The 27,330-nt window shown below is 41.0% G+C and overlaps 1 protein-coding gene across 3 annotated transcripts in view; it reads right to left on the bottom strand.

Moving 5' to 3' along the window:
- Positions 1-850: 850 nt before the first annotated feature.
- Positions 851-27,330, bottom strand: part of SELE (selectin E) — a 55,278-nt gene continuing 28,798 nt past the window's right edge. Inside the window, exons 2-13 of one of the 3 annotated variants that reach the window (XM_043485795.1) lie at positions 14,451-14,601; positions 14,031-14,115; positions 12,736-13,122; positions 11,623-11,730; positions 10,454-10,636; positions 9,347-9,532; positions 9,060-9,248; positions 7,284-7,460; positions 6,633-6,743; positions 5,752-5,773; positions 3,898-3,970; positions 852-2,958 (exon numbers count right to left, since the gene is read on the bottom strand). In XM_043485795.1, coding sequence (XP_043341730.1) covers positions 3,913-3,970; positions 5,752-5,773; positions 6,633-6,743; positions 7,284-7,460; positions 9,060-9,248; positions 9,347-9,532; positions 10,454-10,636; positions 11,623-11,730; positions 12,736-13,122; positions 14,031-14,115; positions 14,451-14,579 — 1,635 coding nt within the window. In that variant the 5' untranslated portion in view covers positions 14,580-14,601 and the 3' untranslated portion in view covers positions 852-2,958; positions 3,898-3,912. Of the gene's footprint in view, positions 2,959-3,897; positions 3,971-5,751; positions 5,774-6,632; positions 6,744-7,283; positions 7,461-9,059; positions 9,249-9,346; positions 9,533-10,453; positions 10,637-11,622; positions 11,731-12,735; positions 13,123-14,030; positions 14,116-14,450; positions 14,618-27,330 lie in introns of those variants that run through there. The other 2 variants (XM_043485796.1, XR_006272644.1) reach the window with 2 other exon arrangements.

The following is a 27,330-nucleotide window of genomic DNA, read 5'->3' as shown; positions in this document are numbered from 1 at the left end:
TTAGACTTTAACCTTATAAACCAACAGCATGACTACATATGTGCATAACTAAAGAGAGAAATATTTTAATTTCTCTTGGCTTAGAATCTTTTGGGAGAGGGCAGTTAAAGTTTTAAGGTAGAAACTATATTTTTTACAACTGAAAGAGGACCTTGAGCTCTTCCTGCTTAGGTAGATTTTTGTTTGCTTTCTTTAAACTTCTTTTCTAATCTTTTAATCTGCTGACACCAAGAATTGTTCCACTTTGCACTACTCTGTGCACTATACTTGTCTATGTCCGTTTGACTTGGATATCTTCTAAATACATTTAATTTGTTCAGTTTTCTCTTTGGGGGAACCAGGGAAAGCTAATATTCCTGCTTCCTCTGCATTTCTAGCTGATGTCTCAAATGTGTACCCATTTCAGTCCTACATGAAAACATCCCTAATTAGCAGGATCTATACTTGTTTTTCCCCTTTTCTTTAATTTTATCTTAAGTAGTACTTTGAGCTAAGAAGAAGTATAAAATCAAAGTGAAAAAAACTTTAGCCTGTAACAATGTTATAGCCACAATTTTTTTTTTTAAGTCCTGTTTTCTTAGGAGTTTCAAATATTCCAATTCTTTGATAACAATGAGATTCACAAGGTGGTTTTTAGCTTGGTACACACAAGGCATTTTGTGTTGACACTATTTCAGCAAAGAGAAGGCATATGTTCTGTGTAGGAAAAACTACTGTCTCTAACCCTGGAGAATAACTGAATCTGGAGGATAAACCAAGGTGAATTGGTTGACTTGAGCAACCTAGAATTGAGGCTAGCATGATGCACAGACTCCAGGAGTTTTTGTTTCATTGCGTTTAATGATTGTTTTTAGATTATTAATATTTTTCCAACAACTGTACAGTATTGATGCAAAGACCCATATGTATGCTATTTCATACACACTAGGGTGGTGATAATCAAAATGACAGGCAATAACAAGTATTGAAAAGAATGTGGAGAAATAGGAACCTTCATACATTGCAAGTGGGGTTGTGAAAGGGTGCTGCCCTTTTGGGAAACAATTTGGCAATTCCACAAAATGTGAAGCATGAAGTTACCATGTGACCCAACAATTCTACTTCTGGGTATATGACCAAGAGAACTGAAAACATAAGTCTACTCCAAAACTTGGGCATGAATGTTCATAGCAGTGTTAGTCACAATAGTCAAGAAGCAGAAACAATCCAAATGTCCATCATTTGATGAATGGAAAAAGAACATGAGGCATATTCCAACCGTAGAATATTATTCAGTAATGAAAAGGAATGGAGTACTGATACGTGGTTAAAAAAAAAAAAAAAAGGCTGAACCTTGAAAACATTATGCTAAACAAAAGATGCTAGACATAACAGGCCACATATAGTAGGATGATTCTATTTTTATGAAATGTCCAGAAAGGTAAATTTATAGAAGGAAAAATTAGGTAAGTAGTTATCAGGAGCTGGGAAATACGGAGAGTGACTACTATTGAGTCCTGGGTTTCTTTTGGGGGGTGATAGAAATGTTCCAGAGTTAGATAGCAGTGATGGTCACAGGATCTCATGAATATACCAAAATCCATTGGATTTTATATTTAAACAGTGAACTTTATGGTATGTGAGTTTTACCTAAGTAAAATAGATTTTTAAGAGCCATTACACAGGATAAATATAAACATGTTTATTATCAAACTTTACATTTATAAAGTTGTATACAATAAGTTAATTACAATAGTTATTAAGTACAATATTTGTATATTTGTTAAGTACAATATTTGTGATTGTAGACATTTGTTTAGTCACTAAGTTGTGTCCGACTGTTTTACAACCCCATGGACTTTAGCCCACCAGGCTTATCTGTCCATGGGATTCTCCAGGCAAGAATTCTGGAGTGGGTTGCCATTTGTTTTTCCAGGGGATCTTCCTATCTCAGGGATCGAACCCACATCTCCTGCCTGGGAGATGGATTCTTTGCCCCTGAGCCACCTGGTAAACCCAGGTATGATATAAGCTTAATAAATACATACTTAAAACATTTAAAATCATAACTTAAAATACTTGTACTGAATTAAGACTTATGGCATGTATACTATATTCAATGCAAGCAAAAAGAATGCAACCTCTAAAAGCATTGTAGTTCTTAGTCGTTCAGTAGTGTCCTACTCTGTGACCCCATGGACTGTAGCCCACCAGGCTCCTCTGTCCATGGGATTTCCCAGGCAAGAATACTGGAGTGGGTTGCCATTTCCTTCTCCAGGGAATCTTCCCTACAAAGGTATTGAACCCACATCTCTTGCATCTCCTGCAGTGGCAGGCAGATTCTTTATCACTGAGCCACCTGGGAAGGTAAAAACACTTTAAAAAACACTGAATCCCACAGGGATCAAAGTGATTGAGACTGTACTTGCTGTGCTAAATAAATTTCCACTATTAACAACTTTTCACATGTCATCACCCCGTGGCATTAAACTTTTGTCATTTCCCCCCAAGTCTATTAATAGAATATCTATGACCAGTTTCCTCTACATTCTTGACAAATTATTATTCATCCCCATGACAGCAACTACAGAGTCAGCAGCTGAAACACCATGAGGGACAAAAGAAAGAAACAGTGCCACTAACTATTGTATTACCCCACAAGATTTCAAAGTGAGTGAAGGGTGAGTTAGGAAAGGAATTCTGAGATTCTAGAGCCTTAGTCTCTTTGCTTTTGCATGGACAAGAATATCATCCCTTCCTTCCAGTAGTCAGCGCTGGAAAGGAGAGAACTGTCTTTTTTGGTGGCAGACTGGACTTGCTCGTTGGATTTTGTCCACTGAAGTCCTCACTGGTACCATGGCCCCACCTGTAAATGTAGCCAGTGGATGCAGTAGGAGAGAAGAGCTGGAGACCCAAGCAGACCTCTCTGTCTCTGCCATCTTCAGGGTATTGCTCTCGTTCCCTAATTTGCTTGTGCTCCTGCAATGAGAGTGCATGACATCAGGATCCTTAATATTTTGCATACTCACAGCAACAACAAAATTCCCCTTCTAGCACAGATAACTGTGTATACTCTCACAAGGCTAGTCCAAATATGAACAGCAAATATGAACACTATTCTATTCAATTGGGATAGTGAAACTATTCTGTACAATACTGTAATGATGGATACATGTCATTATATATTTGTCAAAACCCATAGAATACACAGAACCAGGACTGAACCCTAATGTAAACTGTGGGATTTAGTTAATAATGATGTATCAAAACTGGCCCATCAATTTTAACAAAATACCATACTAATGTAAGATGTCAATAATAGAGGAAATCAGAGGGTATGAGGGAGGTATGTTGGAACTCTGTTCTTTCTACTGATTTTTTCTGTAAACCTAAAACTGCATACATAAAAATGTCTATTAATTCAAAAAAAATCTATTCAGAGGCGACTTGAACCTTTCAAATTCTCACAAAGCAAAGCAGAGTGTTTTTAAGAATACAGATTTTAGACCCAGACTACCTGAGTATGATTCCTGACTATATAACTTAGTAGTTTTGAGAAATTAGGCATTACTCAACTTCCCTGTGCCTCATTTTCTTCATATATATAATAATAAATACAATAGCCCTTATCTCATAGAATTCCTAGCTTAGAGTGGTTCCTAGAACATAGTAAGTGCCATAGAATTGTTAACTATCATTATTATTATTAATTTTCATAAATGAAATGACTCAATGAAGGCAAGATTCTTGTTCCTTTCCTCTCCTACAAAAAGAAAGAAAGAAACAACTTTCCATAAAATAACACCAAGGTGGTGATTTCCCCCCTAGAAACTAGCAGGTTTGGAGGGTTCAAAGAACAATAGAATATGTGGGGAACATGTCTTTTTTTCAAAACCATATGTGATTTTCAAATCTTACCTGATTCCTTTGGACTTAAATTAACTCGGAAGGTGCTGGGTAGCCTCCATCTGACTTCAGGCTTGAGCAGCTGCTGTGGAACACATGAGACACCAAGGTAAAGCACTGGTTTCCAACATGAAGAGAAAGATGTGTAAAATGTTCAATGGCATGCTTTACATTTAGGTTGGTACAAAAGTATTTGTAGTTTCAGACTGTGAATTTTAAATCATAACTAGGCTCAAACACATCATTAGCAATCACAATAAGAACCATTACAATCAACATGTTTTTGCCAATGAGAAATAAGTTGCTCTATTCATGTAGCATAAAAATTTGTGCTTTGGTATTCAATGAACTCTTGGCAAGGATTTTCTGCCTCAGGCTGGCTGTAGAAGCGTTTTCCCTGCAAAAAGTTGTAAAGCTGCTTAATGAAGTGCTAGTTGGTTGGCAAGAGGTCAGATGAATAGGGTGAATGAGGCAAAACTTCATAGCCCAATTTGTTCAACTTTTGAAGCATTGGTTGTGCCACATGTGGTCCAGCATTGTGGAGAAGAACTGGGCCCGTTCTGTTGACTAATGCTGACTGCAGGCATTGCAGTTTTCGGTGCATCTCATCAGTTTGCTGAGTATACTTCTCAGATGTAATGGTTTCACTGGGATTCAAAAAGTTGTAGTGGATCAGACAGGCAGCAGACCACCAAACAGTGACCATGACCTTTTTTTGTGCAAGTTTGGCTTTGGGAAATGCTTTGGAGCTTCTTCCTCGGTCCAGCCACTGAGCTGGTTATCATATAAAATCCACTTTTCATCGCATGTCACAATCTAATTGAGAAATGGTTTGTTGTTGAGTAGAATAAGAGAAGACAACAGTTCAAAATGATGATTTTTTTTAAATTTGTGGTCAGCTCACTTATTGAGCCTTGTCACCTTCCCAACTTGCTTCAAATGCTGAACGACCATAGAATGGTCGACATTGAGTTCCTTGGCAGCTTCTCACGTAGTTAGTTGTTAGAGCATCAGCTTTGGTGATGCTTTCCGTCTGTCATTGTCTACTTCCGATGGCCGGCCACTATGCTCCTCATCTTCAAGGCTGCCTGCTTTGCAAAACATCTTGAACCACCACTGCACTGTATGTTTATTAGCAGTTCCTGGGCCAAATGTGTTGATGTTGCAAGTTGTCTCTGCTGCTTTACAATCCATTTTGAACTCAAGTAAAAAAATCACTTTAATTTGAGTTTTGCCTAACATCATTTCTGTAGTCCAGAATAGCAAGTTTGATGCATGAAGGAGGGCACTGAAAGCTGGTGCTCTTAGTAGGGGAATTCAGGATAGGGGGACACATGTGCACCTGTGGGTGATTCATGTTGATGTATGGCAAAAACCACCACAATAGTGCAAAGAAATTATCCTCTAATTAAAATAAGTTAATTAATTTTAAGAAAAGAGCAAATAGGAACAGAGTAGGAAACTATTGCTCTTCATTATAAATAAATAAACAGCAAGTAATGCCATTAGCGGGGCTTTCCTAGGGGGCACTAGTGGTAAAGAACCTGTCAATGCAGGAGACATAGGAGATTCAGGTTCGATCCCTGGGTTGGAAATATCCCCTCCAGTATTTTTGCCTGGAGAATCCCAAGGACAGAAGAGCCTGGTGGACTATTGTCCATAGGGTGCCAAAGAGTCAGACACAACTGTAGCGACTTAGCACACACAATGTCATTAGCAAAAACACATAGTGAGAAATGTGCATTAAAATAATATATAACATAACCACATTTATTTAAGGATGTATTCCAATATCAAACAGCAAATTTCAACAGTGCAAAACTGTAATTACTTTTGCACCAACCTAAATTCAAGAATGCAGCTTACCTGGTAGGAGAAAATCTTTTTGCTGCAAGAGAAAGAGAACTATTAATTTGGGCTAAATGACTTTCAAGGACATTTTAAATCCTGAAACAATATGACTCTATTTATCAGGGATTGCAAACTCAAGGCTTTCAAGGCCCCTATAATATCAGAACACAAACATATCAGACAACAGGGCAGGGTGAATGCAAAGTGTACATTCATGCAAAGGGCACGGCAGCTTCCTAAGGCAAGCAGATAGCCCATAGGCTCCACCTGCCAAGTTTGTCCATCTTCCGGTTGGTCATGAGAAATCTCAAATCTGATTTGACATGAAATTTCATATTTTGTAAGTGTCAGAATTTAGTTCAAAAAAATTTAAAGACTCTGTAGGCCAAACAGATCAGGAGTGTGGCTAGATGTGTCTGCATATTCTTTGTATGTGCTTAATCGATCCATTGTGTCCAACTCTTTGTGACCCTGTGGACTGTAGCCCACCAGGCTCCTCTGTCTATGATTTTTTCCTGGCAAGAATACTACATATTTCCTGAGATGCTCCCAAACTTAAGCCTGTATTCCAAATACAATTTTTGGAAACATTTTCTTCATTTTCCCAGGACCACTAATTATGGCAGACTCGGTATAGCAACTCCTCAGACCATAGAGTTCAAAGTGAACAGCATCCCCTGGAGTTGTACAATGTTAGCATACTAACATTTGTATTAAAACTCTTTTCCTAAGATTTCTGCTTATTTATCCTGCAGTTTATTCGTGTTTATCATTAAATGACTAGTGATTTGTTTCTAATTACTTTTTAAATCTATGAGAGACAACATGCCTCATCAAAGAGAAAAAAATTTTTTTTATCAAAAACCTTTTTGGAGTACATTCATAAATGCCCTCACCTTTCTTCCGAAGGCGTTTCAGAAGCCAGAAGAGAAAGGATGGTATTGTCACAAGGGAGACTCCAGCAGTAGAAAGTTCAACTGCCAAGGGAGTTTGGGACACAATGGGAGCTAAGGAAACAGAGGATGAACGGTCATGAGAAGGAATTAAATTTAAAGTCTTCCTGTTCTGTCCATTTGCCCTTTTCTTTGTATACTGGTTATAATGTGCAAAGGAGAAGAGTCATCTAGTCCAATACATGAGGCAGGGACATGGTACTCAAGGCCTTTGAGATCAGCCCAAACCTCTTTGTGAGCTTACCTCCCAAAACGGTCAGGCAGAGCTCTAACTTGCCAAGCTTTTACAGCACACTTTGGTTAACCTCTGTCTCTCTTTATCTTTTTCACTCATTTTCCTTTCCCCTCCCACTTTTTCCGCTAGCTCTCCTTTCTCCAATTATCTAAATTCCATCAACATGTCACTCCTGTTTTCCCTCTTCCCCATAAAATGAAATATCCATCCATTAAATGTTAACCTGGGTAACCTTTCTGATCTTCCTGGTTTGTATATACCAGATAGTTCATTATTGTAGCCAGATAGCTTCCTTTCTTTGCTCCCTTTCTTCTCTCTGATTCCCCCGCCCCAGACAACCAGCATCACTCGTGCTTCACCTTCGCAGGTTGGCAGCATCCCAGACCAGTGTCCTGTGGCACCGCAGGTCAGCACTACAGAGCCGTTGAGCGTCCATCTTTCAGGACATGCAAACGTACACTCAGTGCCAAGCACAGGCTCCCCATTGCAGTTCATGCTGAGCTTTCCAGAAACGTCCAAACGTGAACATCGTACCACTGAAAATGATAGGATACGGGTAGCAATTAAGAAAAATCTACTGGAAGACTTCTAAAACTGACAAAGTCACAGTCTAAGTACTACATAGTTTTCAGTATGGAGGAAATTAGAATCGAGTCCTTTGGGGGCAATCTGCAAAGCAGATAAATTTTATGTGGCTGCCTCTTCATTGGGCTTCCCTAGTGACTCAGTTGGTAAAGAAACTGCCCTCAGTGCAGGAGACCCAAGTTCGATCCTCAGGTCAGGAAGATTCCCTGGAGAGGGAAAAGGCAACCCACTTCAATACTCTTGCCTGGAGAATTCCATGGACAGAGGAGCAGGGCAGGCTGCAGTCCATGGGATTGCAAAGAGTCGGACACGACTGTGCCTCTTCATTAGTCCCCGGACAAATGGGAAGATGGCTGTGTTTTCTTTGAATTCCAGTCCCTCTGTTGACAATGGTACTAGACAGCCTTTTATAGGACCAATGGCTCCTGTTCTGACATGTGATGAAGTTAGGGTCAGGAGAAAGATTTTAGGTAGTCAGGGAGCAACTTATGAGTCTTGAGTACTTAGAGATGAGGCCAAAAAGAAAGGAAGATAAGCAGGCAGCCACATCAAATTTATCTGCTTTACAGTTTGGTTTTTGTCTTGTGGTTTTCTGCCACTAGAAATAACTCTGTGCTGTATTTGGCTACAAAAATGTTAGCACCTGATAGTGAAACCTGCTTGTTTTCAACATCCTTGCTCTTGCTTTATCAAACTAAATTTTAGTGCTTATGTATGTTTTAAGGGTGTCTCTAACTGAGACCATACTAGAAACATTTTCATCACTGCTAGTTATGAGCAGTTTCAGAAGAAGGGCATGATAAGAGTTTTAGAGTCAGATCCTAAGGAGAAGTGGGTGGCAGAGGATGAGTTGGTTAGATAGCATCACCAACTCAACGGACATGAATTTGAGCAAACTCCGGGAAATAGTGAAGGACAGGGAAGCCTGGACTGCTGCACCCCATGGGGTCTCAAAGAGTCAGACACGACTTAGCAACTGAACAGCAACACCAACAACATGTTCTCATAATTCTATTTTGTAAATTTTCTAATGCGATTTCCCTTTAGATTAAGATTTTTGCTTACTCGATGCCGAAGTTTATAAAGTTATATATATTTATATATTTGCGTGTGTGCTCAGTTGTATCAGACTCTGCGATCCTGTGGACTGTAGCCCCCTGGTGACTCAGCAGCAAAGAATCCACCTGCCAGTGCCAGAGCCCAGGAGACGTGGGTTCAATCCCTGGGTTGGGAAGATCCCCAGGAAGAGGGCAACCCACCCCAGTATTATTGCCTGGGAAATATGGACAGAAGAGCCTGGCTGGCTATAGTCCATGGGGTTGCAAAGTTATGTTAGCCCAGGACAATGAAGAAGCCAGCAAAGCATCCACTCTTATTCCACACAGTCCTTTCCCTGGACAAGCATCAGTTCTTTATATGCATCTCAAAAACATAAAATGATTGTTGCCCGTCAGATCTGATTATTATAGTTAATGTAGGCATCTGGTTTCATTTTAAGTGCCCATGTTTGCAGACTGCTGTTCTTTGAGAAAGGAGACCCTCAGGCTTACCTTCACAAACCGGGACCTGCTGTGTCCATTGTCCCTCAGCAGTGCATTCAACCTGGGGTGGCCCCTGCAACACGAAGCCCTCTGTACAAGCGAAGCGGCAGGATGACTTGAAAGCGAACTCTCCAACCGAGGAGTGGCTGCAGTTCACAGTGCCGTTCTGAGGATCGCTGATGGCTGCACAGGTCACAGCTGCAACACATGTCCCCGTTTATATTAGCAGGTCAGGCTTGCCCATTTGGAGAAAAGGTTGAGATGTTACAGTAAATCTTGATGTGGAACCACCTTACCTTTACATGTTGGCTGCTTGTTGTCCCAAATCCCAGAGGAGTTACACTGTAGGTGCTGGGGTCCAGTGAGTTTATATCCTTCCTGACACTCAAATGTACAGGTGGTGTTCCATGGGAGGCTTCCATGGTTTTGGGAACAGTTTACAACTCCGTTGTCCGGATTTGACAAAGCATCACACTTAACCACTAAGGATTTGAAAAAACACCATGAAATTTTACAGAGGAGTGAGATATTCACTTCTTATTGAACTGGAGTTTATAACACAGTAAGGAAACTACCTCCAGAGGGTAGAACTCGAAGCCCGAGGTTAATTTCTGGGGACAAGCACACCCACAATAAAGTTGCTATGTTTTTTTCTTGATATTTTTATTCTCTCTGATTGACTTTGACTATGCTAAGTGGTTCCTGATCATTTTACCTGGCTTATTTTACAAAAGGCAAAAACAAAGAAAAATAGCAGATTCTAGATCAGGATTTATGACTAGTTGTGATTAAAAAAAACAAATCCCAGCATGCACAGAACATTCATATATTTTAGCCCAGCAAGACCTGGAGGATGGAGAAGGAAATGGCAACCCACTCCAGTATTCTTGCCTGGGAAATCCCACAGACAGAGAAGCTACAGTCCATGGGGTCACAAAAGAGTCGGACATGACTTGGTGCCTAAACAATAAGACCTGGAGGAAAGAGTTTTTCTGTCTTTGGCCTAGAAAGATAAGACAGAGAGAAAAGGATATATTGAGGTTGCTTGGTTATCATGATCTTCCATGGTCCAGTTGCATGGATGAAATTAAACAGAGAAAGGAGAGAGGAAGTCATTCAGATTTTGAGAGGACAGTTCCACAGTTCTGTGTTCCCTTACACATCACGAGAGCCTCAGAAACACTCATGTCAAATACAGGATCAAAACTTTTCTCAAGGCCAGCTGACACCATATTGGCCCTATCTATGCTGGCTGAGAGAACAAGTTGAATTAGAACTTGTTTAATTAGAACAAGTTTAGAAGGAACTTTCCCTGAAGTGCTGAAAATGGCATAAGTTGGACAAAAACCAAGGGGATGAGAAATGGATTGGAGAATGTTCTGTGCTTTCTGAGAGAGACTTACCATTGCAGGTTGGAAGAGGAGTGCTCCATTCTCCAGAGGACGTGCACCACGTGGCCTCCGTGCTGCTTGGGAGGTAGCCCTCTGCACAGCTGACGGAGCAGGAAGAGTTGTAGCTGAATTTCCCCAAAGGGTTGCAAACCAGATGTCCATGCTCAGGATGTTTCTGTGCCTGACAAGTCACAACTGAAAAAGGAAAACAAATCAGTTCTGCTCCTCTCTCACCCTGTCGCACGTGAGAAGAACCCTGGAAACCAGAACTATGAGTCAGTCAGTTCAGTCGCTCAGTCGTGTCCGACTCTTTGCGACCCTATGAACTGCAGCACGCCAGGCCTCCCTGTCCATCACCAACTCCTGAAGTCCACCCAAACCCATGTCCATTGTGTTGGTGATGCCATCCAGCCATCTCATCCTCAATCATTTCCTTCTCCTCCTGCCCTCAATCTTTCCCAGCATCAGGGTATTTTCAAATGAGTCAGCTCTATGCATCAGGTGGCCAAAGTATTGGAGCTTCAGATTCAGCATCAGTCCTACCAATGATCACCCAGGACTGATCTCCTTTAGGATGGACTGGTTGGATCTCCTTGCAGTCCAAGGGACTCTGCTATTTATCAAATGTCAGGCACCAGGCTTCCCAGGTGGCACTAGTGGTAAAGAACCTGCCTGCCAATGCAGGAGACAAAAGAGACCTGGGTTCGATCCCTGGGTTGGGAAGAGCCCCTGGAGGAAGGCACAGCAACCCATTCCAGTATTCTTGCCTGGAGAATCCCATGGACAGAGGAACCTGGCGGGCTACAGTCCATGGAGTCGCAGTGAGTCGTACATGACTGAAGCGACTTAGCAAAGAACAGGCACTATGAAAATGTCGTGTCTGCATTTGTTCACATCGTCCAAACCACAAGCCTATGAAGTTGGTACTCTATTGTCCTTGTTTTACAATGAGAACCTGGGACTTGAGAGTTTACCTCTGTTGTCAAGGTGCCATAACTACTAAGTGGTAGATCTGGGATTCAAACACAGGAGGGTCTGATTTCACAGCTTCAGCTCTTAACCTCCTTCTGACTCCATATGCTCCAGGGAAGGGAAAGCATGCAGACCTGACACCAAAACCAGCTAGGACATAAAGTGCTCCTACAATCTCAGGCAAAGGAAAAGTTGAGACCAAGCCTTACCTTGCTCACATTTGAGGCCCTTGAAGCCAGGGTGGCACTGGCAAGTGTAGTTGTTGATGGTCTCTACACATTCACCATGGCTGCTGCAGGGTGTGGGGGTACAGGCAGCTGTGGAAAAGACAATCCGTGATGACTATTGTTATTATACTTCAACTGAGTTTCTTTGAATTTAGGATCAAAGGTGTGTAACAGGGATGTCACCAATGATACAGAGTGTCAGAGATTTTAATGGAAGTGCTTGATGAAATGCCCAAGCTGAGTTTTAAGCTCAAAAATTTCAAACCCTGATGTTAATATCAGAGGTAGAGCTGTAACTGGCACCCAAAATAGAAAATTCACTTTATCACAAATTTAAAGAGAATTCTCCTACTGCAAATAAATAACAAGTAACTAAAAAGTATATTACATGTGTGCATACACACTGTATTAAGTATGTGGTGGTTTAGTTGCTAACTCATGTCTGACTCTTTGCGACTCCATGGACTGTAGCCTGCCAGGCTCCTCTGTCCATGGGATTCTCTAGGCAAGAATACTCGAGTGGGTTGCTATTTCCTCCTCCAGGGGATCTTCCACATCCAGGGATTGAACCTGAGTCTCTTGCATTGCAGGTGGTTTCTTTACCAACTGAGTCACTGGGGAAGCCTATATTTATGTATACATATATGCATGTATGTAGGTCTATACTTATATGGCTTCCCTGGTGGCTTAGTAGGTAAAGAATCTGCCTGCAATGCTGGAAGCTCAGATTCAAACCCTGGATGGGGAAGACCCCCGGAGAAGGAAATGGCAACCCACTCCAGTATTCTTGTCTGGGAAATCCCATGGACAGAGAAGCCTCGTGGGCTACAGTCCATGGGGTCACAAGAGTCGGACACAACTTAGCAACTAAATCACCACCATACATAAACACATACATTCTTAACTACATTCACACAAAGAAGCAAAAAGAGGCAAATTTCAGGTGTTTAAATATTTCAAATAGATTGTTTGAAAACTGTATCTTTTTAGAACATAAAATCCACACAGTAGAGACCAGTTTTTGTACACAGTCAACAATCTGTCAAGATGCTCACACACAACATCTCCCTCCCACTGCTGCCGCAGACTCCTTACCTTTATAACATAAGGCGAGCTTCCTTTTGGTGCACCTCTCATCATTCCACTTGCCTGAGTCCTTTTCTCTCTTAATGTAGATTTCTACACAGTCCTCATCACTTTGCTTATTGTTCGGTTCACCTGGAGCCCAGTTTGTGGCTTCTTTGGTCAAAGACTTATTGGTCCCTATCCAGGTCCATATACTGTTGATCTTTCTGATTCCAATCCAGTAGTAACTTGGTGAATGGCTGAATGTGGAGTTCAGGTATTTAATCTCTTCCTGGTTTTGAATTGCAACTAGAGCTGTGTAAGTTTTCTGGCAATAATCTCTGGCCTCCTCAAAAGTCATGTTTTCCTTGGATGCATGGTAAGACCAGGTTCTACTTTCTTTAAACAGGAGAAGCACTAAGCGGGGAAACATGAAAGGAATGGGAGAGTTTAGCCCTGCTGTGGTTTGACTCTGTTAGCTGCATCTTTTGTTGTCGTGTTTTTGGCTTCTAGTGGCCATGGTGTGCGTGCCTGCTCAGTCGCGCCAGTCGTGTCTGACTCTTTGCGGCCCCGAGGACCGTAGCCCGCCAATCTCCTCTGTCCATGAGATTCTCCAGGCAAGAAGACTGGAGTGGGTTGCCATGTGCTTCTCCAGGGGATCTTCCTGACCCAGGGATTGAACCCAGGTCTCCTGCAGCTCCCGCATTGCAGGTGGATTCTTTACTGCTGAGCCACCAGAGAAGCCCCCTGAAAGCCCCCAAAGGATGCTCCTTTGGGATGATTCAATTTTTTTTCCAAAGTAAGAATTTTTTGGAAAATTTTTTTCCAAAGTAAGAATGGGTACGAATGGAGAAACTACCATTTACTGTGTTTCTCTCTTGTAATTGACCTTCCACTTAGTAAACTACTATTTACTGTGTTTCTCTTTTGTAATTGACCTTCCACTTCCAATTCACCCACTATAACCTATCAATACACCTACCTAATAGTAGAATAAAAATCAGAATAACTAAGCTTTTTTGAGCACTAAATATGCACCACCAAGCACTGTCTGAGGCACTTTACATGAACCATGATACTGAACCCTCCAAAGGCCTCTGGGAAATAGATTATTTATGATCATTCTTTATACCTAAGGGAGCTGAGACACAAAGAGGTAAACGGCTCCTAGCCGAGGGCACAACACATTACGAGGAGGAGCCCAGGATGCTGCTAAACAACCTACATTACACTTGGCAGCCGCCTACAAGGAAAACTTATGTGGTCCAAAATGCCAGTAGTGCTAAGGATAAGAAACGTTAGTCTATCAACTGACATTGACTTACCGAAAGTGAGAGCAGAGAGATACTGTGCAGCAATCATGACTTCAAGAGTTCTTTTGATCCAAAGATTAGACTTGAAAATGCTTTTCTGGGAGGGAAAGTACAAAATTAATTACAGAACGAACTCCCAGGCTACCAGATACCCAGATCATTCTACAATGATGTGTAGAGTGGCATCATAAGATGTTTAAAGGATTATAATCTTTTGCCACAAGGTTTATTTCAAAGAAGTTCGCCCAAAGGAATAAATACAGAAGTTAAGATTTTCATCATTTCAGTCAAAAAGAAAAGCCAGGTTTAAGTAGTCTGAACACAATAAGAGCTTGCACAGATCTTCTGTGGAAGGCTTTTTGCAAATCTGTTCATATTCATGATCTGTGCTTCATGATCAAGACTGTTCTTGTGAAGATTTCTTGCACTTACTGTTCGGTGAAGTGGTCGTTTCAGTATCAGACTCCTCCCGTGTTGCTGCTGCTTCTCTTTTGTGCCACTCCTGCAGGTTTGATGTGAGGTCTGCCAAGAACAGTGGAGCCCTGCTCCTGCTGGAACCATCCTTTATAGGATAGGGTGCTTCCTGTGAGTAATACAGATATGTCCAAACCCAGTAAAGAGGAATTAATTCCCAGCAATTCCACAGTGCTAAAAATGACAATGATGTCAAAATGAAGTCTCCTTTTTATTTTAGATGAATTCTATTAATTTGACACAGATGCACAGTTTTAATTCTATCAACATAAAATCTATGTCTTTAGAAAATTTTAAAACGTGGCTCATTAGCGATCCCTTTCCTGAAATTGTGGTAGTAATCAGAATTTTATCAACTGAAGTGAACTAAGAATAGTGTTGTCATCTATGGGCTATTACTTTTGATTTTCTTACTGCATACATCACTCACTTTTTTTTCTCTTTCTCACCTGCCAACTCAACTCATTTTAAGGTACACTGTCTCACAGAGGTCATGTTAATCATGAAATAAATGTTAATCCTCAGATTCTATGCATAGTTTTGACTAAATTACTAGAAATAGTATCTCCCACTTATATGTCTGAAATAATTCCTTGTTTCTTAAATATAAGAAAAATGAGAAACAGACTTAGATATTCCATCTGGAAAGTGTTCATGATTTGTTCAGTGAAAAAATAAAGATGAAAACTATACATATTTGTATTTAATTGAACCAAATTTGGTTTTAAAAAAATTTAAATGTGAATTGCAAAAAAAAAAAAATTTTTTTTTAATGTATCAAAATGTCAACAGTAGATTTCTACAAGGCAGGATTTAGGGGTTATTTTTATAAGTTTCATGATTATTTTCAGCATTTTCCAGTTTTTGCAATGACCCTCTATAACTTTTATAGTAAAATGAACACAGTTTAAAGAATTCTGTGTCAAATATAACTATATATATAGTTATCACCTTCATATATGTATATATAATATCACTGATTCCTACTCTTTATATTGGCATTTCTTTTGGGGGATTATATACAATACAATCACCATTCCCCATCTCTGCCTCCCATCTAATTCAAATGGTAGAGACAGTAAATGGGAATCTTTTAATTTCCATATTCTGTAGAGATCAAGTAAAGCTACATTCTACAGTTACAACTTTTAAAAGTAGGACACCTAACAATGTACTCTCAGCAGACATGAAGTAGTAGTGAGGGGGTTGAGGGGGACATAACAGGTTTATTTTTCTCCTTACTTGTTAGCACCCTGGTTTTTTCTGTGTACATAAAGATCTAAACCAAATAGGAAAAGAGAAGAAAAATTCCAATAAATACAGCTGACTTAAAAAGTAAATGAATAACCCAGTTAGCTAATTTAACTCCTAAATATGCCCAACTTTTAACAGAGAATATATACCATCCACCCTCCCACTGTCCTATGTTTTCCAGATGTTAGCATTATTTTAACTTTTTATCAAACTTTACTTTTGTAAATGTGGTTGTTGTTGCTCAGTAAATGTGGAAAGTAATCAGTCACAAGTGTTTGCTTAGATTTTAGAGAAAGATGTGAAGCTGGGTTAATATTAATATTATTAATCTATATGTATGTTAATTTTTAATAAGTTGTGAACACATGATTTGTCATTTTAAAATGTGTACTGTAGGCAGATCTTTATCTGACACAATAATAAAGTACCTAATAATTATTTTGAAAATAGAAATTAGTCATAACAGCCCAAGATAACTACATTTACTATTATGATTTTTCATAACTAAATTAAGTTTGTCTTTTTCCTTTCTCATTAGTTCACAAATATCTAAAAATACCTCCAATGGTGGTACAGTCCCTATTTCATATACTATATATGTCCTGGACTCCCCAGTTATCATCTGTAGCATGTATGGAACCTTCGCCATGTGCCAGGCCCTGTTCTGTTTTTCACATATTCATCTACATAATTATTTAATTCTTATAAGAGCCTATGAAATAGGCACTCTTATGATCCCCATAATACAGATGAGGAAATTGAGGAACCAAGGATTTTACGGGTTTCAACTAAAAGCACAGAGCTAAGGAGTTGAAACCTGGGCAGTCAGTCTCCAGAGCCAGCTTCGTTAACTGCTATATTCCAGTCTGTGGTTTCTCTTGTTATTTTGCCCCACGACGAGCCTCCTATTCTTCCCAAGTCTCCAGTCTTCCCCTTGCCCTCTTCTTCCCAAGCCTCCAATCTCTTTCTTCTTCCCAAGAGCAGTGTGATAGCCCCAGCTCTCCCTCAGAGTGGCTGTGTCCTGGGTTCGGAGCCATGAAGGCAGGAAGGGAACTAGGGGGCAGTGAGCAGCAGACAGAAGATACAGTGAAAGTAGACTCTAGGTTCTCAGCTGTGGGGGAAAGTGGATGAAGAAAAAGCAAGGCAGGCTGAGCTACACCAGGAAAAGTTTCGATCCCTGTGTCACACTTGCCAGGAGATCCTGATTTTAAAGCAGATTCTCTCCATGGCTAAAGGGTGCAGGACGTACCCCAATACCAAAAAAGAGGGATATGGAAAATAAGGAATAGAAGTGATTGTGAGTAAAGGTAACTTATTACTATTGTTATTACCACCAGAAGTATAGTATTCCAAACTCACTCACCCTTACAGTTATCCTGCCTTCTCCCAGAATATTTTCCACTTGCCTGTCATCTGAGGTTGGGACCACAAATCAAGTACCCGGCCACTAAGAGTGGGGGGGGCTTTCTCCTGGCTGTAGAGTTGCTGAAAGGGGCCGTCGACAGACCTCATTTGCCTCTCACAGAGAGATGCCAGCACTATGAGGGCCAGGAGTGGGTTGACAGCTGGACTATAGCTTCTTCATCTGCTTTTTTTGTATCAGAATCTGATGAGGGGCACCCTCACTTGGAGGATCGAAGAATGAGTTGAAGAGGAAGTCAGGTGAGGACTGAATAGCTGGGGGTGTTGAATATTATTTCCCCTTCCCCAAATGAACCTAATCCCCCACATAGCAGGCTGATTAGAGGTGCCTCAAGGCCATATGGAATCTCCCAAGCTCAGAAGATGCAGCTGGTTATCCCTGGAGAGCTCCATTTTCAACCCTGGTCTCATATGGACACACCCTTATAATCTCCAACTTGGGGAGGCAAGGAGAAAAGGAAAGAAGATGATCCAAACACGGGCACACCTCAGGCTCCGTCCACTACCAGGGCTATTTTGTCTGAGGTGCCGCCCTTCCTGGCGTCATCATCACTTTCCTGAAAGTGCCTGTCTGACCTCTCCACATCCTGTAATGGGGCACCAAGGACTTTAAACACTTTTCCTGCTGCCCACCCAGGCAAACTCATTCTAATCTTTATGGTGAAGGGACATCCCTGAGGAAGTGAGGGAGAGCCGGAAGAGGATGTCAAGGTTCCCAAGGCAAATGTTAAGTTTTACTCAAGGCAATCCAGTTCATCTTCCATAGCGAAGGACAATAAAAGCTATGGACAATATTATAAAGTAATTAGCCTCCAACTAATAAAAATAAATGGAAAAAAAAAGAATAATTTTGAAGAAAAAAAAATAAAAGCTATGGACAGGAGATTATTGGGTTGAATGGGAAGTAGCATGGGTCGTAAGTACATTTAGCTTTGGTTCCTCAGTTCCCTCAGCTGAAAGGAACTAAGACGCATGGGCAGTGGCCTTCCTGAGATTCTGGTTCCCTCACCTCTGGGCAGTGTTGCGAGGCGCTTCTTTTTGAAAGCCTTGGTTACTTGCCCCCAAATTTGACTCCGCTAATATCTGAAGTACTTCTGTAGAGTCTAAGGTAGGAAGTGTGTGCATGCTAAGTTGCTTCAGCTGTGTCCAATTCTTTGTGACCCTTTGGACTATAGCTCACCAGGCTTCCCTGTCCTTGGGGTTCTCCAGGCAAGAATACTGGAGTGGGTTTCCATGCCCTCCTCCAAGGGATCTTCCCAACACAGGGATCGAACCTGGGTTTGATGTCTCCTGCTTTGGCAGGCGAGTTCTTTACCACTAGTGCCACCTGGGAAGCCCAAGGTAGGGAGGGGAAATCCTAATAAAGATTCAATCCTACTTGGAGTATACAAATATGATATTTCTTGCACACTCAAAATTGTGAAGTAAAATTAATCAACAATGCGCCATCATGGTGTAGAATGGCATTTCTTGCATGATTGAAACATGAGTATATTTGATAGAAAATGAGTCTGATTCCCTCTAAATTCATTCTGCAGAAGGGCATGTTCACTTTTTTGGGATGTGTAGCCATCTCAAAACACCTGGGTCAGGTAGGAGCCTTGGGCCCTCAGTCTGCACTCCCAATCCTAGGGAGAAGTGGCGTTTTCAGACTTTCTCATATGAAGAAGACTCACCTGAGCAGCTCATTTAAAATCTGTATGTGGGGTTTCCCTGGTGGGTCAGTGGTAAAGATCTCTCCTGCCAATGCAAGAGACAGGGGTTTGGTCCCTGCTCTGGGAAGGTCCCACGTGCTACTGAGCAGCTGAGCTTGTGCACCGCAACTACCGGGGCTGTGCCCTAGTACCGGGGAGCTGATCCTGTTGAGCCCACACGCCGCAACTACTGAAGCCTGCACACCTAGAGCCTGTGCTCTGCAACAAGAGAAATCACCTCAGTGAGAAGCCAATGAACCATAACCAGAGAGTAGCCTCCACTCATCACAGCTAGAGAAAGACTGAATGTAGCAATGAAGACCCAGTGCAACCAAAAAAAAAAAAAAACCAAACTAATGTCTTTTAAAAAATAAAATGTGTATCTTGGGCTTCCCTGGTGGTCCAGTGGTTAAAAGTCTGCCTTGCAATACTGGAGACATGGGTTCAATCCCTAGACCGGGAAGATCCCACATGCCATGGAACAACTAAGCTTGTGCACCGCAACTATTGAAGCCTGCAACCCCAGCACCCAGAGCTCATGCTCTGCAACAAGAGAAACCATGGCAGTGAGAAGCCCAAACACTGAAACGAGAGAGCAGCCTCCACTCACCGCAACTAGAGAAAGCCCAAGTGTAGCAATGAACACCCAGGGCAACCAAAAAATAAATAAGCAAAATAAAATAAAGTGCACTGTCTTCAAGCCCAACACTTAGAGACTCTGACTCAGTAGGTCTAGGGCTGGGACCAGAAATCTGTAGTTTAAATGAATATTAATATTCAGGTGATTCTGATACAGATGCCCCAGTTCTATCACACTTTGAGATATGTTGGTCCAGGGTCACCTAATTTGAGAAAGAATACCAAGAAGACCCTGTGGCTGGTGCTCAGCTCTCAGCAGAATTTTGACCCAAATGTCAGTACATTACTGACACCCTTTCTACTGGAAGACTAGAGGCACCATTGGTAACAGTGCTGGGCAAATAAAGAAAATAATTAGGTTGAGTTGTTGTTTTGATTTCTTATACATGGAAAGTAACTTTTTAAAATTTTTAATTGGAGTATAACTGCATTATAATGTTGTGTTGGTTTTTGCCATACAACAGCATTAATCAGCCATGCGTATACACATGTCCCCTCTCTCTTGAAGCTCCCTCCTACCCCCACCCCGTCCCACCCCTCTAGACTGTCACAGAGCACAGGGCTGAGCTCTCTGCGTCCTAAAGCAACTTCCCACTAGCTAGCTATTTTACGTAAGGTAATGTACATGCCTCCACGCTACTCTCTCAATTCATGCCACCCTCTCTTTCCCCTACTGTGTCTGCAAGTCTGTTCTCTATGTCTGCTTCTCTATTCCTGCCCTACAAATAAACCACTTAGGAGTAAACCTACCTAAGGAGACAAAAAAAAACCTATATACAGAAAACTATAAGACACTCATGAAACAAATCAAAGATGACACAAACAAATGGAGAGATATATCATGTTCTTGGGTTGGAAGAATCAATATTGTGAAAATGACTATACTACTCAAAGGTATGTACAGATTCAGTGCAATCCCTATAAAATTACCAATGGCATTTTTCACAGAACTTGAACAAAGTATTTCACAATTTGCATGGAAACACAAAAGACCCCAAATAGCCAAGGCAATATTGAGAAAGAAAAATGGAGCTGGAGGAATCAACCTTACTGACTTCAAACTATACTACAAAGCTATAGTCATCAAGACAGTGTGTTACTGGCACAAAAACAGAAATATTGACCAACGGAACAAGATACAAAACCGAGAGATAAACCCATGCACCTATGGGCACCTTATTTTTGACAAAGGAGGCAAGAATATACAATGGAGAATAGACAGTCTCTTCAGTAAGTGGTCCTGGGAAAACTGGACAGCTATGTGTAAAAGAATGAAATTAGAACACTTCCTAACACCATACACAAAAATAAAATCAAAATGGAATAAAGACCTAAATGTAAGGCCAGAAACTATAAAACTCTTAGAGGAAAACATAGGCAGAACACTCTGACATAAATTGCAGCAAGATCTTCTATGAGCCATCTCCTAGAGTAATGGAAATAAAAATAAACAAATGGGACCTAATTAAAGTTAAAAGCTTTTGCACAGCAAAGGAAACCATAAACAAGATGAAAAAACAACCCACAGAATGGAGGAAAATAATTGCAAGTGAAGAAACTGACAAAGGATTAATCTTCAGAATGTATAAGCAGCTCATACAGTTCAGTATTAGGAAAACAAACTGCCCCACCAAAAAATGGGCAGAAGACCTAAACAGACATTTCTCCAAAGAAGTATATGTTTTTAACCAAAGAAAGCAAGTTGCTTTAAAGAAGTACCATAAGTATGTATATGTTTATTCTCCTTTCTGCTCTGATTCAAGAGTGAAGTGAAGTCACTCAGTCATGTCTGACTCTTTGTCACCCCGTGGACTGTAGCCCACCAGGCTCCTCCATCCATGGGATTCTCCAGGCAAGAATACTGGAGTGGGTTGCCATTTCCTTCTCCAGCAGATCTTCCCGACCCAGGGATCAAACCCAGGTCTCCCGCATTGCAGGCAGATGCTTTAACCTCTGAGTCACCTCCATAATTCCACGAATTTCCCTTTTTAAACTTCTGACATGATTCTGAGATTTCAATTCTAATGTGTTTCCTTGCTTCCTGCTTGGCAACACCTTATCTTGTCATTGTTCAGTAGCTAAGTCATGTCTGACTCTTTGCAGCCCCATGAACTGCAGCACACCACATCCTTCACTATCTCCTGGAGTTTGCTCAAACTCATGTCTGTTAAGTCGGTGATGCCATCCAACCATCTCATCCTCTGTCGTCCCCTTCTCCTCCTACCCTCAATCTTTCCCAGCAACAGGGTCTTTTCCAGTGAGTCAGTTCTTCGCATCAGGTGACCAAAGTATTGGAGTTTCAACTTCAGCATTAGTCCTTCCAATTTAGGGTTGACTTCCTTTAGAATTGACTGGTTTGATCTCCTTGCAGTCCAAGGGACTCTCAAGAGTCTTCTCCAGCACCACAATTCGAAAGCATCAGTTCTTAGCACTCAGCCTTCGTTATGGTCCAACTCTCACATACATGACTACTGAAAAAAACCATAGCTTTAACTATGTGAACCCTTGTCTCCAAAGTGATGTCTCATACACTGTCTAGGTTTGTCATAGCTTTCCTTGCAAGGAACAAGTGTCTTTTAATTTCATGGCTGCAGTCACCATTGGTAGGGGTTTGGGAGCCCAAATAAGCAAAATTGGTCACTGTTTCCCTTTCTATTTTCCATGGATGGGACTGGATGCCATGAACTTAGTTTTTTGAATGTTGAGTTTTAAGCCAGCTTTTTCACTCTCCTCTTTCACCCTCATAAAGAGGCTCTTAAGTTCCTCTTCTTATTCTTCCATTAGAGTGGTATCATCTACATATCTGAGGTTGTTTATAGTTCTCCCAGCAATCTTGAAGCTCCATTTTCTGTTTTGGAATCTAAGAAATAACTAGCGGGAATATCTTCAAAATGAGCCAAGCCCAGTGAGTTCCCAAAGCAGAAGAAATAAGGGAAGATGGGCTGATAGATTGACGGAATCCTTCCTGAATGTAGCCAGACTGTTTGCCGTCTGTCATTAACAAAGAAGGGAAAATCCCCCTGGATTTTAGAAAACTTTCTTTGCTTGTTTTCCTTGGCCATTGTGCTGCTTGTTTTGTAATCAGGAATTTCCTAAGTGATTATTATTAGCTTTGCTCTCAGAGCCCTACATCAGGAGAAAAACCTGGCCTCGTCACTTTTGGAATAAAAAGATCTACTCTGTTTCCCTTGTATATTGTTGTAATTTTTGAGCATGTAAACGTACTATAAAAAAAAAAATCTGCTGTTTTACACCAACACTGTGACTTGGAGCAAGCTTCTTGTCCTATTTAAGTCTCAGATCTCTCATCTAGAACTAAAGGTGTTTGACCCCAGTCCCTGCCAGCTATAATATATTATGATATAACATAAATACAGAAAGAAACTCTAAATCCAAGTGTTCATCATTTTTCCTTGCTGTGATGTTTATAGCTAATGATAAACAATGATATCGTGTACTATTGGCATACATGTGTGCCTAGTATGTGCCAAGCACTTTACCTGCATTACTTCATGCAAATTTCACAAAATGAAAAGTAGATATTATTAATTTCATTTGCAGAGGATGAAACACAGACCTCAAAAAGTTAAGCAACTGGCCTATGTTTTTTCAGCTGATATGTGATCAAGCAGGGAATCAAATCCATGTCTTTGTTATTCTTAAGCCCATGTCCTTTGTGTTGATTCCATGCCTGCTCAGATTGAAACCTCAGAAGGAAAATATACTTTAGTTTTTGCATTAAAAAAATGTTACAGCAACTTCCTTGGCTTCCTGTACCTCCAACCAGCCCTGTAAGTTCAGTGTCTTAGATTGAGTTCCTTCTGAAGCAGATCCGGCCATAAGGATGTAGGTGTAAGTCAATTATTTGCGAGGTGATCCCAGCAAGTACTAGTAGGGGAGTGAGAAAGTGAGACAAGCAGGACGGAATCTAGTAAAGGGTGTGCTAATCAGCAGGTAACCACTGTGGGAACCAGGATTCAGCCCCACTAGAGTATTGGGAGATATCTCAGAGTATTCTCAAGGAAGGGCAAGGGAGGTGGGGGATGTACCTATTAATCCCAGTCATCATTGTCTAGAGGCTGATCCTAGTGGGGAGGAGGGCATGGTTAATTCTCCTGCTCTTCCAAGTGGATTCCTGAGGCCAGAGAGAGCCCTCCACAAAGAGATGCAGGTGCTTGTGGTTGGAAATGACATGATTTGACCTGGGTTTTTAAAGGATGGTCTATAAACTGTATTGGGACATAATAGGCATGTTAGTTTTCTATCACTGCTTTAACAGAATACTACAAATCTAGTGGGTGAAAAAACCCCACTTGATTGTTCCATCATTTCTGTAGGGCAGAAGTATGGGGTGCTCTGCTCTGGGTTTCACATTGCCAAAGTCATGAAGTCAGCCAGTTGGGCTCTTCTTGGGGGAGTCTGGGGAAAATATACTTCCAAAATCATCCAACTTGTTGGTAGAATCTAGTTCCTTGTGGTTGTCAGACTGGGATCTTATTTTCTTGCTGGCTGTCAGGAGTCATTTTCAGCCACTAGGGGCAATTTGTATTCCTTGGTTTATGGCTCTCTTCACTGTCCAAAATGGCAATTTGTTCTCCTCTCTTCAAATCTCTCTGACTTTCCCTTCTGCTTCATCACTTGTTGGCCTACATCTTCTGCCACCACTTTACTACTAAGGGCTCATGTGATTACATTGGGCTCATTCAAATTATCCAGGATAATCTCCCTATTTTAAGGTCAATACATTGATAACTGAATTTCATCTGCAAAATCCCTTCCCAACAGTACCTAGATCTGATTGGATAATCAAAATGTTTGATTAGATAATCAAAGAGGAGACGTGAATTTGTTGGGAAGGAGGAGGACATCTTTAGCATTTGCCTGCCAGAGTAGGGACTTGGTCATAGGGATGCAGTATAGAAACTAGGTAAATGGCTAGCCTAAATTAGTGCTGCTGTGCTAAGGCCATTTCTGTTCTCATGTTTTCTCCTCTATAGTAAGCCCCCCATATACAAATGAGTTCCATTCTGAGAGCATGTTTATTAAGTCCAATTTGTTTGAAAGTCAACAAAGTCAGCCAAAGTACCCAACTAACACAGTTGCCTATATAGTACTGTATTGTAAGAGGTTTATAATACTTTTCATACAACTAATACAGAAGAAACAAACACTAAAAATAAAGAAAACGTTTTATATCTTATTTTAACTTTGAAAAGTACAGTAGTACCAGCTACATTACTACTGTTTTCATGCTTGCTTCTGGACTTGCTGAGCTTGAAATAATAAAGATACTGTAGTACTGTACTCAATACACTACTGTACAGTAAGGGACACGGGTGTGCAACCACTTACAGAGGACGCACACACGTGACAGTGTACACCACACACATGAGCTGACTGACATGATTGGTCATGAGCATACACTCTGAATCTTTGAATATTCTCAAGTTGGAAGTTCTCATGTAGGGGACTTACTGTACTTAGAACTGGGGCTAATTCCCTGAATCCAAGGATGTTCCAGACCTTTAAGTGGGGATTGGATATAAATAGAGATTTATAGCCTGTAGAATCCAGGACTGGCTCACCTCAGGCCAAACAACTCAGAGGGAGGGAGCACAGCCCCATCCATCAGCAGACAATTGGATTAAAGATTTACTGAGCATAGCCCTCTCCACCAGACCAAGACCCAGTTTTTCCCACAGCCAATGTCTCCCATCAGGAAGCTTGCACAGCCTCTTATCCTCATCCATCAGAGGACAGAGAGAAGAAACAAGAACTACAATCCCACAGCCTCCAGAACAAAAGCCACAATCACAGAAAGCCAACCAATATGATCATATGGATTACAGCCCTGTCGTGGCAAAGGTGCTTACATAACTCAATGAAGCTATGAGACGTGTGGTGCAGAGCCAGTCAAGACAGATGAGTCATGGTGGAGAGTTCTGACAAAATGTGGTCCACTGGAGAAGGGAATGGCAAACCACTCCAGTATTCTTGCCTCAAGAACCCCATAAACAGTATGAAAAGGCAAAAGATATGACACAGGAAGATTAGTCCCCCAGGTCTGTAGATATCCAATATGCTACTTGTAAAGAGCAGAGAAATAGCTCCAGAAAGAATAAAGAGGCTGGGCCTGAAGGAAATGATGCCCATTTGTGGATGTGTCTGGTGGTGAAAGTAAAGTCCAATGCTATAAAGAAAAATATTGCATAGGAACCTGGAATGTTAGGTCCATGAATCAAGGTAAATTGGACGTGGTCAAGCAGGAGATGGCAAGAGTGAATATCGACATTTTAGGAATCAGTGAGCTAAAATGGAAGGGAGTGGGCAAAATTAATTTAATTTAGATGACCATTATATCTACTACTGTGGACAAGAATCCCTTAAAAGAAATGGAACAGTTCTCATAGTCAAAAAGAGTCTGAAATGCAGTAATTGGGTGCAATCTCAAAAATGACAGAATGATCTCAGTTTGATTCCAAGGCAAACCATTCAACATCACAGTAATCCAAGCCTATGCCCCCAACCACTAATGCCAAAGAAGCTGAGGCTGAATAGTTGTATGAAGACATACAAGACCTTCTAGAACTAACAACAAATAATGAAGTCCTATTTATCATAGGGAATTGGAATGCAAATATAGGAAGTCAGGAGATAACCTGTAGTAACAGGCAAGTTTGGCCTTGAAGTACAAAACGAAGCAAGGCAAAGACTAAAAGAGTTTTGCCAAGAGAACGCACTGGTCATAGCAAACATGCTCTTCCAACAACATAAGAGATGATTCTACACATGGACATCACCAGATGGTCAATACTGAAATCAGATGGATTATATTCTTTGCAGCTGAAGATGGAAAAGCTCTATACAATCAGAAAAACAAGACCGGGAACTGACTGGCTCAGATCATGAGCTCCTTATTGCACAATTCAGGCTTAAATTTCAGAAAGTAGGGAAAACCACTAGACCATTCAGGTATGACCTAAATAAAATCCCTTTTACAATGGAGGTGGCAAATAGATTCAAAGGATTCAATCTGATAGATAGAGTGCATGAAGAACTATGGATAGAGGTTCGTAACATTGTACTGGAGGTGGTGACCAAAGCCATCCCAAAGAAAAAGAAATGCAAGAAGGTAAAGTGGTTGTCTGAAGAGGCTTTACAAATAGCTGAGAAAAGAAGAGAAGTGAAAAGCAAAGGAGAAAGGGAAAGATATACCCAACTGAATACAGAGTTCTAGAGAATAGCAGGGAGAGATAAGAAAGCCTTCTTAAATGGACAACGTAAATAAATAGAGGAAAACAATAGAATGGGAATGACTAGAGATCTCTTCAAGAAAATTGGAGATACCAAGGGAATATTTCATGCAAAGATGGACACAATAAAGAACAGAAACAGTAAGAACCTAACAGAAGCAGAAGATATTGACAAGAGATGGCAAGAAAACACAGAACTATACTAAAAAAAGTCTTAATGACCCAGGTAACCACGATGGTGTGGTTACTCACCTAGAGCCAGACATCTTGGAGTGTGAAGTCAAGTGGGCCTTAGGAAGCATTACTACGAACAAAGCTAGTGGAGGTGATGAAATTCCAGCTGACCTATTTAAAATCCTAAAAGATGATGCTATTAAAGTGTTGTACTCAATATGTCAGCAAATTTGGAAAACTCAGCAGTGGCCACAGGACTGGAAAATGTCAGTTTTGATTCCAATCCTAAAGAAGGGCAATGCCAAAGAATGTTCAAACTATTGTACAGTTGCGCTTATTTCACATGCTAGCAAAGTAATGCTCAAAATCCTCCAAACTAGTCTTCAACAGTACATGAACCAA

The sequence above is a fragment of the Cervus canadensis genome, chromosome 13 (genome assembly GCF_019320065.1).
Source record: "Cervus canadensis isolate Bull #8, Minnesota chromosome 13, ASM1932006v1, whole genome shotgun sequence".
NCBI classification, from domain to species: Eukaryota; Metazoa; Chordata; class Mammalia; order Artiodactyla; family Cervidae; genus Cervus; species Cervus canadensis.
Note: the sequence above shows the minus strand (reverse complement) of the source record. Positions and strands in the feature narration are given on the sequence as shown.